Source organism: Panicum hallii, chromosome 3 (assembly GCF_002211085.1).
Source record: "Panicum hallii strain FIL2 chromosome 3, PHallii_v3.1, whole genome shotgun sequence".
Taxonomy (NCBI): Eukaryota; Viridiplantae; Streptophyta; class Magnoliopsida; order Poales; family Poaceae; genus Panicum; species Panicum hallii.
In genome coordinates, this window is record NC_038044.1 from 6,672,085 (window position 1) to 6,688,618 (window position 16,534).

The 16,534-nt window shown below is 50.8% G+C and overlaps 1 protein-coding gene and 3 long non-coding RNA genes across 5 annotated transcripts; 3 read left to right on the top strand and 1 right to left on the bottom strand.

Annotated features, from left to right (window-relative positions):
• Positions 1-1,140: 1,140 nt before the first annotated feature.
• LOC112887902 lies at positions 1,141-2,640 on the top strand. Of its 2 annotated transcripts, none has more exons than XR_003227641.1 (3): positions 1,141-1,407; positions 1,781-1,904; positions 1,997-2,640. It is a non-coding gene; the product is annotated as an uncharacterized LOC112887902 (long non-coding RNA). The 2 variants fall into 2 exon arrangements; XR_003227642.1 differs by having other exon boundaries at positions 1,781-1,854.
• Positions 2,641-4,378: 1,738 nt separating this feature from the next.
• LOC112884333 lies at positions 4,379-7,118 on the top strand. Its single transcript, XR_003227089.1, has 3 exons — positions 4,379-5,674; positions 5,825-6,375; positions 6,470-7,118. It is a non-coding gene; the product is annotated as an uncharacterized LOC112884333 (long non-coding RNA).
• Positions 7,119-7,920: 802 nt separating this feature from the next.
• On the top strand, positions 7,921-8,474 carry LOC112884334. Its single transcript, XR_003227090.1, has 3 exons — positions 7,921-8,037; positions 8,117-8,304; positions 8,380-8,474. It is a non-coding gene; the product is annotated as an uncharacterized LOC112884334 (long non-coding RNA).
• Positions 8,143-10,169, bottom strand: LOC112884332. The gene is made up of 2 exons (XM_025949712.1): positions 9,245-10,169; positions 8,143-8,594 (listed from the first exon to the last, which is right to left on the bottom strand). Exons 1-2 carry the CDS (start codon positions 9,957-9,959, stop codon positions 8,176-8,178), a joined length of 1,134 nt encoding a protein of 377 aa, XP_025805497.1. The 5' UTR covers positions 9,960-10,169; the 3' UTR covers positions 8,143-8,175.
• Positions 10,170-16,534: the final 6,365 nt, after the last annotated feature.

Sequence of the window (16,534 nt, forward strand, 5' to 3'; positions counted from 1 at the left end):
CCCCTCTGCTACGATGTTTGCATTCATGTCATATTTTTGACAACTCCATCAATCCTTGTTCAGTAGCCTCTAATTGCATGTCTTGCCAGAGAATTTCCTGGCAGAGGCAAGGCACACCCAAGACTTTAACTGCATAATTTCATCCGTTGCCTCGCATATGAGCTGATCAAGGACGCCTAACTCCATCAGGGAGACAACATTTGCAGCTTCGTGTTCGACATAGTAACAGTCCTTCAGTAACAAGTTCTTACCCGGAAGAAAGGCACCCGTAGCAGCACTGACGTCTGATAAGAACAACTGACAGATGACTGAAATTTGACATCCATACGTCGTCTGAATTCGGGGTCCAAATCAAGCAACAATTAGCAACACTGTCTGCCAGTACTAGATTTCAGATGTGTTGCTATCATGGAACTGCTGCCTCCGGAGCTTTTGCAGTACTCGGAGCAGACATGCAGAAATGATTGGACACCAAATGAAAAACGAGGTTTCAGAAACTGTGATTACGCCGTGTTGGACTGGCGTGATCACTGATTAGAAGCAGATGCAAGATGCCGCGTAACTGCTTAACAGGACTGAGACAAGGGCCAGGAGACGTCCCTGTGACAGTTATCACAACTTGGAATTTTTCAGTTGGCGGAGGCTGCAGGTGCAGGGCCTCTGTCATCTCACGGCATTGAAGGCCAGCTTTGATTGAGCTCGGCTGCTCGGGCAGGCCCTAGAGATGGAGACGAAGACGGCGGCCATGACGATCAGGGCGGCACTCAGGTCGACCCACTGCCGAACGCCCGAATCCCCCCATGGTGCATGATCGGAGGTGTGGCGTGGAGTGGCGGCCGGTGAAGGTGACACGCTCCGTCCGAAGCCGGTGGATCGATGCCCAAAGTGAAAGTTCAGCTGCTGGCGGAGCGAGGGAGGCATGGCGATGGCTGCGGTCGCTGGAGGGCAGCGCATCGCAGCCTCGTCGCCCGCCATGACCGAAAGAATATTTTAGAAAGCCCCCCGTATTTACCTACAGGTCTCTAGATTGGATCGCGATTATTAATCGCGATTACATATATCGGATCGCGATCCGGTATTTTGCAAAAACGACCCTGGTTTATTTACACATAAGCCCTCGTTTTGGTATCGGCAGGGCAAACACGCCGCCTGTGGCGATGGCGGCCGCCGCATCCGTTCCAATCCACCCCACGCTCTCAAACCCTAGCACCACCAACCAAAGTAGATTCGCAGGCCGGCTTCTTCGTCAAGGACCGGCCGGGAGCGCGCGATTCGCCGCCTCCGATCGATGCATGCGCCGTCGCTATCCGTCGCCCTCGTCTGGTCAGCTTGGACGAGATGGTGCCTCCGGTTGGTTGCGTCATGCCGGCGTCGACGGTGTGGCTGGCCTTCTGCAGGCTAGCATTTGTATGACTCGCGCATGTGTTGGAAACGTCAATCTGATAATCTGATATGCTTTACCTGTAGACATCGTTTGCACTGTACTGCCCCGATGAATTTTTTTATCGTTATCATTTCGTTAATTCTGCACTGTTAGAGCTAATCAAATGATTCGAGTAGCCTACATGGAGTTATAGTAGAGACAAAAGTCATCTACTGTAAGAGTACATGCTATACAGTTCAGGCGTTCATGCACAGATCCTGAGATCTTCAGGTTCAGAGTCTCTGAACCTACATCTGCTGCTATATCTGCGTATTGTCATCATGTTGTATTGTTGCTGAGGACTTGGCATCATCCTTTTTTAGGAGACTTGGCATCATCCTAACCCGCCCATTTCAGGTGCATGTACACGGAGTCGAAATAGAGAAAGAAAAAAGGCATCTACAGTTTTAAAGCCTGGCAGTACAGGGAGGGTATGTGCTATTGAGTTCCGTAATCCATGTACAGTTCCTGAGATCTTCAGGTTCAGATTTCCCTGAACCTATGTCTGCTTCCAAATTTTCATCTTTTAAACTTGATAGTATCATACTAAACCAGCTTGCCATCACATTTCAGGACGCATATGGCTACCGGGGGGCAATTAGCGACTTCGTCAGCCCGTCCTTATTCAGTAGCGTCCAATTATCTTTGCCTGAACCTTTTCCTCGGAGCTGGAAAGGACCTACAGTCTCTGAACTTTTGTGCACAAGTTCAGCCGTTTCCTCGACTATGAGCTGATCAAGGATACAAATGGGTCCAAAATAAAAATAAAAATGAAGACCCTGAAATCCAGATGCCAGTCACGTCTGGGATGATCATCATTCTTCTGTTCTTCTCACTGTCTGAACATCTTGAGGGATAGCAATTGGCAATTGCTTCTTGCAGGGAACAGTCTGTTGAGACATCGGGTTGCAGCGTCGCCCTTGAGCTGTGCTGGTCCAGAACAAACTGAACTTCTTCTACAGTTGTGGCACCGGGTGGATGCATCTGTTGGCTAAGGACAACGCTAGGGGTTCGGCTCCACCGTCCGGAATGCTTAGCCCTTGGTCGATTCTGGAGCACCGTGACGACTGCGTCTTCCATCAATGTACAGCTGGTCGCTCTCGAGGCCGGGGAAGAGATACTTGTGCTAACTAAGCTTGGCTGTGGAAACAGGAATTCGTGCCCTTCTCCCAGCGATCTTGTGTTGGTTGCTGGTCGTTTTCTGTTATCTTTGTGTCGCGCGAATGTAATCTAATGAAAAAGAGGGGTGGGTTGGCGGGTTGTAATATCAAGCTGCTTTTTCTATATTAATTCAATGACGCATAGTTCTCTTATACTAGAAACAGCAAGACAGTTGTCAGTAAAGAAGAAACCAATGCTGCAGAATTGATTGTCTAACTAGAACAACTGACAAAACACATCAATTTTCGTTCAAATCTGCTGTCTGAATTTTCAGAGAATGTCAAGTGACTATTAGCTACAGTATCTGATTGGACTAAATTGCAGTGATGTCTTACTATCATGAAAGGGCTGACTCAATGGCTTTTGCAGTAACCGGTGCAAATATGAACAAATGATTAAAATTACTACCAACCAAAATGCACCTAAGAGCAATACTATGCCGTAATACATATACGAAACTAAATCTTATGTCATATACATGGAGTTTTACAGAGACAAAAATGCATCTGCCATTTTATAGCTTGTTACTAGAGAAAGAGTATATGCCATTCAGTTCAGTTATTCCTGTACAGTTCCTGAGGTCTTCAGGTTTAGAGATCTCTGAACCGACGCCTGCTGCTATATTTTTCATATTCCCATCACGTTTCTGAGAAGTGGATATCATCCTAAGCCAGCTTGCCATCACATTTCATGACGCAAGTCGACTGGCCAGTTCATCAGTGCATCCATTTCTAAACTTTCCTGTATTGGTCGGCCTGCAGCCTTGCACCTTCCTCCAGGAGCTCTGTCGCACCAATGTAAACTGAGCTTATTCTACTGTAAGTGGGAACAATAAAAGTGTTGTCACTTGTCAGTATCAAGAAGAAACTCGTACGCGTCAGAATTGATGTCTAACTAACAATTGACAAAGCACTGCAATTTTCCGGTCATATGCTGTCTGAATTGTTGGACCATGTCAAGTGACTGTTATCTACAGTATATCTGATGGCGCTAGATCTTATGAGCGAAGGGTTACTGTCATAATAATGAAAGATCTGGCTCCATACCTTTTGCAGTGTTCAGTCTTTAGGGCAAGCGAAAGGAAATGGTTAGGCCACGTGAGAACAAGGTTTCAGAAACTTAGATAGTTAGATTACGCCGTCTTGGACTGGCTAAATCACTAACGAGAAGGGATGTTCTTTACTGCGCAACAAAGCTAGAGGCGTAGACCAAGAAGCGGTGACTTAGAAATTTTCAGTTCTTCCGAGTTTATTCATGTTTTGTATTATGAACTACTTGTAATCTGGACCTCTTCTTTCCTTGAATGAAATAGCAGTGCTCCTGCTCCTTTTCAAAAAAAAAGAAGAAGAAGAAGAAGAAGAAGAAATTTTCCGTTGGCTGATGGTCTGATGCTGCAGGTGAAGGAGCTGGAGCAGAGTGGACGGCAGCCATGGTGGTGCCATGCTCTTCCTTCTTGGCATCCTCGTCGATGGTGGCGTCAGGCGGAGGCTTGAATCGATCACGATGGTGCCGCTGCTGGCGCTCTGGTGGGACCGGTAGGGCAGCGCCGAATGCATGGCAATGGAATTGGGGGACCGTCGCCGTCGCCGGTGGCCGCGGCGACGCCTCCGACCGCCGTTTGCGGCCTGAAGATTTTACATTAAGACCCCTGATTTGGATCGCGACTATTAATCGCGATCCGATATTTTACAAATACACCCCTATTTCGGATCGCGATTAATAATCTCGATACAAAATAGGGGGTTATATGAAAAATATTTTGCAGAGGACCTTAAAACTTTGGAAATGAGCCCTCTTCCCTCGATGCGGGCAGCATTCTCTCCTCTCGACGCGACGCCGGCGGCCGCCGCCTTCCGGCCAGCGCTAGGGCTAGGCTCCATCTATCACCCCATACACTCACAAATCTGAGCCCATGAGCTTCTCGCTCTGCCGATACAGAAGGAAAATCGCCGATTCCCCGGGGCTCCCGGCAGGGACCTGACGCATGCGATCCGGCGGCTCCGACCGATGGGCGCGGCGTCGCCAACCCGCTGCCCTCCTTTCGTCGTGGAGGGCGTACTGGAAGTGATAGATGGGCCCCTCCGTCTGCGTCGTTCCGGTGGCGTACGACGGTGACGGTGTGGGTTTCTGGCTTTCTGCATCAGTTCTACACACTTTATCAAGATACTGTTCGTTGAATCTGATCTGCTGTTCCAATCCGAGGATACTCCGCAAATCAAGCAGTATTAGCAAACAAACTGTTTATTTCCTTCATTGGAGTTTGTCAAGCTGCAATGTGACCGAGATACGAATTTGACAACCAATACATACAACCTAATCTAAGAGCGATTGTCCGCAGTAACTTATATAAAACTGACACTGGTATCAATCAGTTTTTCAGCTGCTAGTGCATGGAGTTGAAATAGAGAGGAAAAACATGTCCAGTATAGAGCATTAGAGCTTGGCAGTACAGAGATAGTGCCGGTTCCTGATGTCTTCAGGTTCTGCAATCGCTGAAGCTATCTCTGCTAGTATGTTTACATATTCACTTGTTTCAGTGATTTTGATGTTATCCTAAACCAGCCATTCATCACATTTTAGAGCAAAAGTTGTGACCGGAGAGTGATTAAATACTTAATCTATCCATCCTCGTTCAGTACATCTAATTGCTCCTCTTGCTTGAACAATTTTGCCACCAATGTATCTCTCTGAGATGGATCGGAGGAGAGAAAAGAGTCTCCAGTTTCAGACCTTTCGTGCCTATGAGCTGATCAAGGATGTCTGACCCCTTCTCCGGCACATTGTTTGCGCCATCTAATTTTTGGCTATCTATGTTCTAGGGATCCTCCTCAACCTATCTGCTAGTGTTGGTTGCCAGATGCTAGTACCATCTGGAGCAATCACCTCAGCATTGTTGACCAATGTGCTGTTCCTCCTCTCCCTATATGTACATCTTGATGCATGGCAGTTGGCTTATTGCAGAAATAGCGCTCCAGTAGAATGAACAAAAACACAAGCAGCAGCATTGATGTGATGATGTCTGAATACATCTGCTGACAAATCACTGCGATTTCGAGTTGATACAATGTTTGAATTCGAGGTCCAAGTCAAGTAAGTTTTTGCTACAGTGTCAGCTCGTGACATGTTATCATGAATGAGCTGGCTCCACAGTTTTAGCAGTATTCACAGATGGCTCCCTCGCACTGTCCTTGACAAATCCTGTATGCCTGACCCTTGCATATGATCAATATAACTTTCCAGGTTGACAATGAGCCTGCCTTAGTTCCTCTAGAGTCTAGACAAGACAAGCAACGAAGCCACATGAAGATGAGATTTTCAGAAACTTGGATCACGCCATCTTGGACTGCTTAGGTCAATAATTTGAATGAGATGCTGCATACATATACAAACCTCAAGTATGGACCACAAAAACATCCTTATAGCAATTATGAACTTCTTTGACTCTATAAACTTGACAGAGTAATGGAAGCCAATTCTCATATGAACTTTTTTTTCTTTCTGACAAACTTTGACAGTACAAATTTGACAGATACGTAGCTGTAGAAGAACCAAACATGTCATGTGAAGTTCTGAATTCTTTTGGCAAACTTTGACAGATAGTTATCAATGTGTGAAAGAGGAGTGCCAATTTATCTACAGATATTTCAGCAGCAAAGTGACGTATTTTATCAGGAACTAATATCTCATTCAGTTATTCAGGTGTCAATACATGGAGTTGAAGTGGAGAGGAAAGCATGTGCAGTTGCAAAGCTAAGCAGCACAGGGAGAATGCAGATTCCTGGGCTCTTCAGGTTCAGCAACCTCTGAACTATGTCTACTGCTATGTTTGCATACTTGCTTCAGTGGTTGTGGTATCATCCTAAGCCCTCCCTTTATGCATTTCAGAACACCGGTTGCAACGGAGGGTTCATCGTTCCAGCGCCCAATTACTCTGTACGTTTGCATCTAGCGCCATTGTCCTTCAGTGCCTGCCGCCTCTCCTCCAGCACGGACACCTTTATCGTCCTCCCATCTGTGCCGCCTCCAGAGTACAGACGACGGCCTCCGCTCCCATAAGCACCTCCAGCAGCGCAGCGGCAGTATGCTTCACCCGTGGACTTGCTTGTGGACTGCGGCTCTAGTGCGGAAGCCGTGGGCTCATCATCGGCAGCGGTGCCGGCGGCGGCAACAGCAGCAGCAAGGGGGATCGAACTCACAGAAGTCATCGCCGGCAGCGGCAAGGGAATCGAGCTCGGGGAAGTTATCGCTCATCATCGGCAGCGGCAGCGGATTAGAATCCTGAAGCTCATCATCGTCTTACCTGAACATTTTCACCACCCATGCATTTCTCGGAGATTGGATGTCAGACATGAGCTCGATTGGCGGTTGCCAAGGGCCAAGGCAGCGGCGCGCGTGGGGCCGGCGGTGCCTGACTGCCTTCCCTGGCGCTCCAGCTGGGTGCGCTATGGCGGCGCGGGAAGCCTTACGATAGGTCGGCGTCATGACGGCGGCGGCCGGTGGCCGGCGCGACCCCGTCGGCCGCCGTTTCCGGCCTGGATATTTTACAAACTGCTCCCGATTCGGATCGCGATTATTAATCGCGATCCTATATTTTTCAAATAGCCCCCTGTTTTGGATCGCGATTACTAATCGCGATCCGATATTTTACAAATAACCCCCTATTTCGGATCGCGAGATCCAATATTTTGCAAAAAGGACCTTATCTTCTATAAATAAGCCATCTTCCTTCACATGGCAGCATTTCTCTCTCGACGCGACGCCGGCGGCCAGCGCGAGCGCTTGGCCCCATCGACCACCTCCCACGCGCTCAAACCCTAGCGCTCCATCTTCTGGGTTCTGGCACTTCCGATCGAAGGGAGAGTCGCCGGGTCTCGCGGCAGGGAACAGTCGCACGCGATTCGCCGGTTTCAATCGATGCGCGCGGCGCCGCCAATCCGCTGCGTTCCTTTGGTCGATGGTGGTGTTGTACGACATTGATGGAGGCTCCGACTTTGCGGTGCCGGCGGTGGCGGTGCGGGCTTCTGTATTTCTAAGACCTGTGCGCACCTCGCCGAAAGCCTGGAAGTTTTTTTTTCTCCCCAATATCTTGTCAAGTTCGTGTTCGTTGAACCTGATCTGTTGTCCCAATCGGAGGAGATTTTCAAATCACGCAGTATCAGCAAACGCATTGTTTATTTTCTTGATGAAGTTTTAGTTCACTGGAGTTTTGTGAAGCTGCAAATCGAGTTCCGTTGGGGGAAACAAAGCTGATTTGACCAAAATTCCAATTTTTCTACCAGTATGCACATGGCCTACAGGCAATTTTCTGCAGTAATTTATTTTAAACTAACTCACATGTAATTCGTTTATTCAGGTGCTAGTACATGGAGTCGAAGTAGAGAGTAAAATCATGTACAGTTTTAGAGCTTGGCAGTACAGAGAGACTGCAGGATTCCTCATATCTTCAACTTCAGGTTCAGCAATCTCTCAAGCTATGCCTGCTGCTATGTTTGCATATTCACTTGTTTCAGTGATCGTGATATCACATTTCAGAGCATATCTTACAAGTTACTGCCGGAGAGCGACTAAGGACTACATCAGTCCATCCTTGTTCAGTAGCATCCAATTGCTTGTCTTGTCTGAAAACTTTTGCAACCCAATTGTTTCTTGGATCGGAGGGGGAAAGCATGTACAGTTCCAGACCTTCCCTGCACGAATTCATCCACCATTTCACGTATCAGGTGATCAAGGATGCCTGACTCCATCTCGGCGACGACATTTGCGCCATCATGTACCGACCATTTCATGTTCTTCAGATCTTCCTCGACCAGTCTGCAAATGGGTTGCCAGATGCCAGTGACATCTGGCGCGATCACCTCAGCCTTGTTCACGACTCTCCTGTTCCTCTCCCTATCTGAACTTTTTGAGGAGGCATGGCAAGAGCTTCTCGGGGGAGACAGATTATCGAACTGGTCGAAATCAGCATGCAGCTTCCTCGAGTTCTGCTGTTCCAATGTTTTCTGAACTTCATCTGTAGTCCATGGATAAAGTATCGACAAGGTCAGTAACAGGAAGAAACTCATACGCAGCATGAGATATCTGACTGAAACAATTGACAAAACACTGCAGTCTGCGGTTCATAAGGGATGATGATCAGTACTCGGTTTGCAGTCTCTTTTCCTTATGCGTTTTATGAATTTTTGGACCATGTCAAGTGACTGTTAGCTACAGTATCTGCTAGTGCTGGATTTCAGTGAAGGGTTACTATCATGAATATCTTTTTTCCACAGCTTTCACAGTATTCAGAGCAAGCATGACGAAATAATTAGGCCTCATGAAAATGAGGTTTCAGAATTTTGGAATACACTGCCTTGGACTCATTCGGTCAATAACTAGAAAGAAGATGCTGCATAGTTAATCCTAAAACATGAACCACAAAAAATTGCTTATGGCATATCAACCAATAAATCTAAAAAAACAATTTTATTGACAGATTGTTGAAAATGAACAGCAATTCTGATATGTTGTTTTTTTTTTCTCTTTGACAAATTCTGATGCGGCACATATATGAGGTGAAGGTTGCTGCGCTCCTGAATTGGGGAGATGGGAGCACATCAAGATTATCATGCAGAGTGCAGCAACGAAACAAGCAATGCAATCGAGGAAGCGAGGTGGACGAACCTGAGGTAGCCGAGCAGGGCTCTGCGTGCTCCACCTCTTCCAAGGACGACGAGGTGGTGGTGGTGGACTCCTCCTCCTGCGCATCCCTCACCTCGAGCACCGACACCGGGCTCGAGTTCTGCGCGTCGCACTCCGCCGCCGGCATCCTCCTGCGGCGGCCCGAGGAGGACCCCGCCTCGTCGTCTCCGAACAGCAGCTTGCGGCAGTACCCGTTCCTCCTCTGTTTCGGGGCCCTGTCCGGTGTTCCTTCCCCACGTCCCGTCGGCTCCGCGGCGGCGAGCAAGAACTCGAGCTCCTCCCTGACGTCGCGCCCGCGGTGGCCCTCGGGGCTGAAGCTGAGGAGCAGGAACTCGTCGCTCTCCTGCATGAGGTACGCCGGCTTCTCCCTCAGCGACGCGGACGCCCGGACCACCCGCGGCTGCTGCTGCTGCGCGTCCCAGGGGCTCGGTCTCGGCGACCCCTCCGCGGAGCTCGCGGAGCGGCTCCGCCGCAGCGGCAGCGGCGGCGTGGGCTGGGCGTGCGGCGACTCGGCCGGCATCGCGTCCAGGCCCATGAGCCTGGCCACAATGCAGGGGCTCCTCGGCTCCGTTTCCGGCGTGGGCAGGTGGCGGGGCGCGGCGGCGACGGGATCGTCGGCGTTGCCGGCGCCGCGGGCGCAGAGGAGGCGGCGCAGGAAGTCGAGCGCAAGGCCGGAGGACGACGCCAGCTTCGCCATGCGAGCGGCGCCTAGAACTCGGCGCGTGGTGATGCCGGCGAGCACGGGGCGTGGGTTGGGAAAAACGTGGCTGCTGCTGCTGGTACTTTGAACTGGGAACGGAGGGAAAGCAGGGGGGGAAGGAGTGAAGGACCGAGCCGAAGGGAGCAAGCAGCAGGCAAACGGAATGGAAGAAAGGCGAGGCTTGTTGGAAAAAAAGGAGTGAGTGAGAAGTTGCGCACTTGCTCGCGAGTTCTTTTGGATTTGACCTCCTTGACCGCCATGAATTTCAGCAAACCTTTCAACTACTTGCTGCACTTTTACCATTTCTCATTTTTTTTTCAAAAAAGAAAGGAAAAGGTTTGCGACAGCAAAACGCTGCAACTATGATCTATCCATTGCTACAACATAGATGCTCCTGTAGATGGCACGGTTCCGACCTAACCACATAAAGGTGTCTGCCTGCCACAAATCGAGCCAAGAGCTCGTTCGCTGACTGAGCTTTGAGTTGGCTGAGGGCACGTAGAACAAGCTCTCCCCAGAGTGGGGTGTTTCTCTTGCTCTTGGTACATAAACCAGCAATATATTCGCTAATTTTGAGCTTTGGGAACGCTTCTGGAACGCCGGGTGGAGTGGACTAACATAAACATAACGGGAGACGGAGGGTACAAAGCGTGAAACGCGCAAAGCGGAAAGGGAGGTGAGAGAGAGACGGTTTCCCGTGCGCCGTGGGCGGGCGCTCCGTTTGAAAGCACGCGAGGTCGGTCCATGCCTGGCCGCCGTAAGCCAGGACGAACGTGGTTGCCTTCGCGTCGCAGCGGCCCTGCTGCATGGCTGTGGGGCCGCTCTGTGCGTGCGTGTCTGCTCCAGCGATGGGGGCAACGAGAGGCTCGCTCGCTTCTTCTCGTCTTGGTTCCGGGCCCACACGCGGCAGCGTTTGCTTGAAACCCGGCCCACTCGGGGAGGGAGGGGAGAGGGGCCCTGCCGGGACTTTTGGCCCGTCCATCTCCTGAGTCCTGACTGACCAGTGACCATGCATCCTGGGCATCGGCGAGGAGCTTGATGGATGGATGGATTGATGGTGTCGGCAGCGAGTCAGGTCAGCGTCTGCGTCTGTCCTCCTCTGTCTGTGTCTGAACGCCTGCCAACTGCAGGTCTGCAGGGCACTGGCGCGTGGACGCTCTGGGCGACTGGGCTCTGCTGCCTTCTGGGCCTCTGCCAATGGCAGGCACGCAGTAGTAGCAGGCTGCCGCTGATCTTCTTGCGTCGATCGGGTGGGCCACGGCCCCATCGTCGGGACCAACTTCTTCATTGTCTGCTCTCCCATCTCTACTGCACAATATTCTGTAGCATAATATAATTATATTGTAAACTAATTAGATTTAATAGATACATCGTGTAAATTACCTTCCATCTATGTAATTAATTTTATAATTAGACTATATTAATACTTCTAATTGATATTAAAATTCCAGTGGATGACTACCACCCCAGATCTCTAGTGCGTATTGTGTGTCTGTACTTGGCAAGCTGAAGATGACAATAGAAAGAAAGAAAGAAAGGAAGGAAAAAATGACCTCTAATCTTACTCTTTCAGCAATTAGCAACACAGGAGGTGGTTTTGCCTTAGGGGATATTTGGATGGGGTGCATATGTTTGATACCAATTAGAAGTATTAAATATAAATTAATTATAAAATTAATTGCATAAATGGAGATTAATTAGCGAGACGAATCCATCAAACCTAACTAGCTCATAATCTGATAATATTGCGCTATAGTAAATATGCTAATGTTGGATTAATTAGGTTTAATAGATTCATCTCGTGAATTAATCTCCATTTGCACAACTAATTTTATAGCTAGCATATATTTAGTTTTTCTAATTAGCATCAAACATCTAATGTGATCTATACTAAAATTACTGCATGAATCCAAACAGTCGCTTGATATCTCGGCTGCGTGGCCGGCGGCCGCACACGGCACACCCCTCAGCTGCTTGCCCTGCAGCGTCAGCGAATTGGCTGGTCTTCTCCGGGCTGTACGCCTCGCCATGCTGCATTTGTTTCTGATCCACCACCACCGCATGCTGGCGTCAGCCGTGCGTACCGTTCGAAACCGTCGTCGTCGGGCCAGGAGGCATTCACACTTCTGCCAAAAGAGCCCACAACCCGACATCCCGCTTGTTGTGTGTGAACACCACACCGATCACAGGGCGGTGGCAAACAGTAGTACTTGCCTGCTGCTGGCACCTTGTCCCCCGGCGACCACAAAGGCAGCCACGATTTTACTGATTCGATTTTAGATCCAGCGTCGTATGCTACACGTTCGATTCTTCCCATCTCGGGGAGCTCCGCAAGCGCAAATCACCTGCTGACTGGCCTCTCCGCGATGAACAGAAAGCCAGGCCAGACGGAGTACCGTACTAGATGAGGAATAGCATAATGCAGGATGGTGTACGTCCTCACCGTGGCTAAATTGTTTTAGCTGATTCAGGCTATCGTTCAACACTTCAATTCGTTGTTGACGTATCCGGTTGGAATCTAATATATGTGGTGTCTTTGTCTCTCTTCTCTGAATTGTGAATGTTTGGTTCAGTTTCAGATTGGTTCGAGCATGGTAGCCCAAATCTAGGCCAACCATTGTTATTTCATCTCGCTGAATTCATCAAATTCTTCTTCATGATCAATTACCCAGCAACTGTGTTCCATCTTATTTGAGATACTGCTCAGTTCATGGTGGACTCAGCCGCTTTGGAACTGAACTGAACTGAACTGAACATGTGTTTTCTTTCCTAAGTTAACTCCTGTTCAGGTTCCTTACTTTTCAGTTTTAGTTTAACCAGAACACGGTTGTCCCAATCAAATGTGCTTACGCTCGGAAGCTGGAACTGAAAACGTTGTGAGTTTAATACTTCAGTTTAATTTGCATCGCCTGTGTTCTCTTCATGAGGAATGGTTGAAGTAATCCAGTTCAAGAGCTGTCATGCGAACGAATAGTTGAGTTCTTTCTTTTTCATGACGCTGAATTTGTTCGTGCTGATTTACGAATGTACTTGTACTCTAGCAAGCATTTTTGATGGGTTGTCCACTTTAGAAAAGGAGAAGGAAACAGACAAGAAAAATAAATTTTATCAGCCCACCTGGCCAGGCGGCAGGGAAACCCTAGCCGCTGCCACCGTCATCCACCCCTCCCCTGCCCTCACCGCCGCCGGAAGCCTTCGCGGCTCCCTAAGATGGCGGCAGTGAGGCTCTCGCCTAGGAGGGTTGCGAGCGCCCTATGTGGGGAGGGAGCTCGGCGGGCGGGCGCGGCGGAAGTTGCGCGTGGGGACGCGGGGAGGCTGCTGCTAGGGGCGCGGCACTCGGCGGCCCGGACGACGCTGCAGCTTGGCGGCGTGAGTCAATCCGGTGGGGGCGCGGGTGGCTCCTGCTCCCCTTCCCTGGATCCAACCCTCCCGCGGCTGCGGCCGCTGCTGCCCATGCAGATCCGGCCAGGATCCATCCACCGACAGCTGGTGGCAGTGGCGGCGGCAGCGTGTGACACCCTGAAAATTTACCGAATTAAATCGCGCGCTAGAGTGTTTCAATTAAAAACCACTCGTCGTCGAAACCCTAGCCCTAACCTCTTCTGACCGACACTAAACCTTATCGCCGTCCCATCCCGCGCCGCTCGGAGGCCTGCCGGCCGCGCGCGAGCATCCGCCGCGATTAGCGCCGGCGCAATTCCTCTCACGCGCAGCGCGAGAACCTCGCGCGCGCGTGGCCACGGCCGCCGCCGCGATCGGCGCCAACGCGCCTCTCTTTCTCTCTCTCTCCCCTTTTCCCTTTTTATCCCTCCCATTTCTTTCTTTTTTCCCAATCTCTCTCTTTCTTTCCCTTCTTTTCTTCCCTTTTTCCTTTTTCCTTCCTTCTTTCTTTTCCCTCCTCCCTTCTCCTCCCTTCTCCTGGACGCCGCCCGGCCCCTGGCTTCCCGAGCCACGCCGCCCTCCCCCCCCCCGCGCGCGCGCGCACGCCCCCAGGCACGCGCAACGCGTGACCGCACGACGCGCCGTGCCCCTGGCCCGCGTTTCACCGCGCCGTGCGCGCCCGCGCGTGCTCGCCCCTGAACGCGGCCGCGCCACCCGTCGTCCGCCGCGCCGCCCGCCGCTGTTCCCTGCCGCACCCCGCGCGCGCGCCCGCCCTGTGCTCGCACAGCTCCTTCCCCACGTGCCCTGCGACGCCTCGACGCCCTCGCCGCACGCCGCGTCGCGACGACAGCAAGCGGCCGAGGTGCCATTAATGGCGCCCCGCACCGGCCACCGCCGCGACCACCCCTCCACCGCCTCCCCCGGGCTATAAATAGGGCCCCCGCGTAGCCCCGACGACCACCAACGCCCTAGCCACCGCGCGCCTCCCTCCCCAAGCTTGCCGCGCCGCCGCCGCCCGCAGCTCCACCGCCGCCCGCTGCCCTCCGTCGCCCCGCCCCCTCGTCGCGTCCCGAGCCAAAGTGAGTAGGGGAATCAAGTCCCCTTGCCTCCCTCTCCCTTTTCCCCTCAACCCCGGACCGCCCCCGGGCCCTGGCCGGCCGGCGAGAGACCGCCGCCGCCGCCCCTGTCCCCTCCTCTGTTCGGTCACGGGAGAGAGGAGGAAGAACAGGGCAAATTGCCCAATAACCCCCTCCTTTTTCCTGTGTTCCCCAAGAGACCCCCCCCCCTTCACTCTAATACCCATAAAACACCCCTATTCACTCCCTTTCGCAAAAGAAACCTCGTTCTTTTTGATATTTCAAAATGAACCCTCCATTACATAAACTTAGATACGCTCGACACCCTTTTGCATACCCTGAATATTTCTAGGGTTCGCAAATAAGCCCCTACCCTCTTTAGATAATCACGAACAAGCCCCTAAACCCCTGTTTAACCCCCCGAACCCGTTTCAACTCGTCATTTTATGCGCCAAACGATCTCCGATTGACCCGAAACTTTACCACGCCCTTTCTAGTATAGCTCTAACCACGCCACTAAGAAACCACCTGAAAATATTACCCCTACCTCCGTAACTAAATTATTTCCGATTCAAGCTCAACGATAAAAGCTTTTAGTTCTCTCGTTTGATTGTATGCCTGTTTGTTTGCGTCGTAGGACGCGGAGTGAACGAAGAAGTTCCCGACTGCGACCAAGCAACCGAGGACCAGTTCTGCGACCCCGAACCCGAGGGACAATGCTTCGATCAGGACCTCCCGCAAGGGTTTGACGATGGCAAGTTCAATCCCGCCCTTTGATGCATGTTTCTGTCCTAGTTTTTATAAACACAACCCAGTGGCCTGTTTTTATAAAATTGCATGGTTTTGCTTGCTGAAAACATGGTAGGATAGCCACCCTTGTTTGTGATAACCATACCTTGACCACCTAGTTTTATAAAGAAATGTGTGCGTGTGGGAAGGGATAAAATGTGGTTTTGAAAGACGAGTCAGACGGGATGGATGGCATTTCTGTGTGAATTGCCGTTGGTGTGCTCGTACCTGTGTGGTTGAGCGTGGAAGGGAGATATCCATCTTGTCACCCCTAAGGACTGAGTTGATGTGTCGTCTCACCTAGCTTCCTGTCGTGCAAACCACTTGACCGTTGTATGGGCAACGGCGTAGCCTAACCCCACTAGTTAGTTTGATAGCCATCAGGAGAGCTGGGAGCAACGGGTGATCAAGGAGACGGGATAAGCTCTGTGTGACTTACGCCCCGGTTAAACCTCGGTGTTAGGTCGAATGACCCCTTGATAGATCCCGTGGTGGCTAGCCAGGTCTAGCTAAGGTGGGTAAGGGCTTTGATGGGATCTGCACCGGCACTAAGGTGTTCGTATTGTGGTACCCCACCTGTGGGTAAAGTTGCACACCTCTGCAGAGTTAAAATCTATTCGAATAGCCGCGCCCACGGTATTGGGCAAGTTACGGTGTGGTCACATAACTAGTGCTTCTCTCCGGGAATGGGTGGGCTGGTGTGAGTTGTTTGGAAAGTGTCCGGCAGTGGTGCCGTGTGCTACGGCGGACGGGGAGTCCGGTAGCAGTTTAAAACTTGGATCCGTGTGGGTCAACACCGTGTGCTCTTTGGTACTGGAAAACTTGTTTTGAAAATGTTTTTAAAACGAACCCCTGCATATAATCGAGTTTTCCGCAAATGAACTATAACCTTATCCTTGGATTATCCTGTGCATTTGATTCTGTTATACCCCCTCCGCGGGTGTGATTGGACTTGCTGAGTACGTTCGTACTCACCCCATTCTTACTTCTACAGTGGAAGATCCCGACTACATTTCCGAAGACGTCGAGTAGGGTTCCGTCCTGCACCCAGTCTTACCTGTGGGCGAGGTCGCCGTTGGAACTCCGCATGGCGCAAGACTCTGATGATCCTCTTTTCGTAGCTAGTGTAGTAGTGTGGGTTTTGGTTGTAATCCTCGCGATAGTGGCGCTTCACTGCCCATTACCGCGTAGAGTTGTACGGTGATGTACCATCTGATGTAATAAAAGTGTTATCAGCCTCCTGGGACTGATAAATCAACACTTTTAAGTCTTCCCTGATGGGGGGACGCTTCACAGCGGCCAGGCGCCAGGGCCGGGGTCGGTGCC

Coding starts and splice junctions, on each gene's coding strand:
- LOC112884332 (XM_025949712.1), bottom strand. CDS start 9,959: ATGGCGAAGCTGGCGTCGTCCTCCGGCCTTGCGCTCGACTTCCTGCGC. Junction 8,595..9,244: donor GCCCTGCTCGGCTACCTCAG/GTTCGTCCACCT, acceptor CATGGACTACAG/ATGAAGTTCAGAAAACATTG.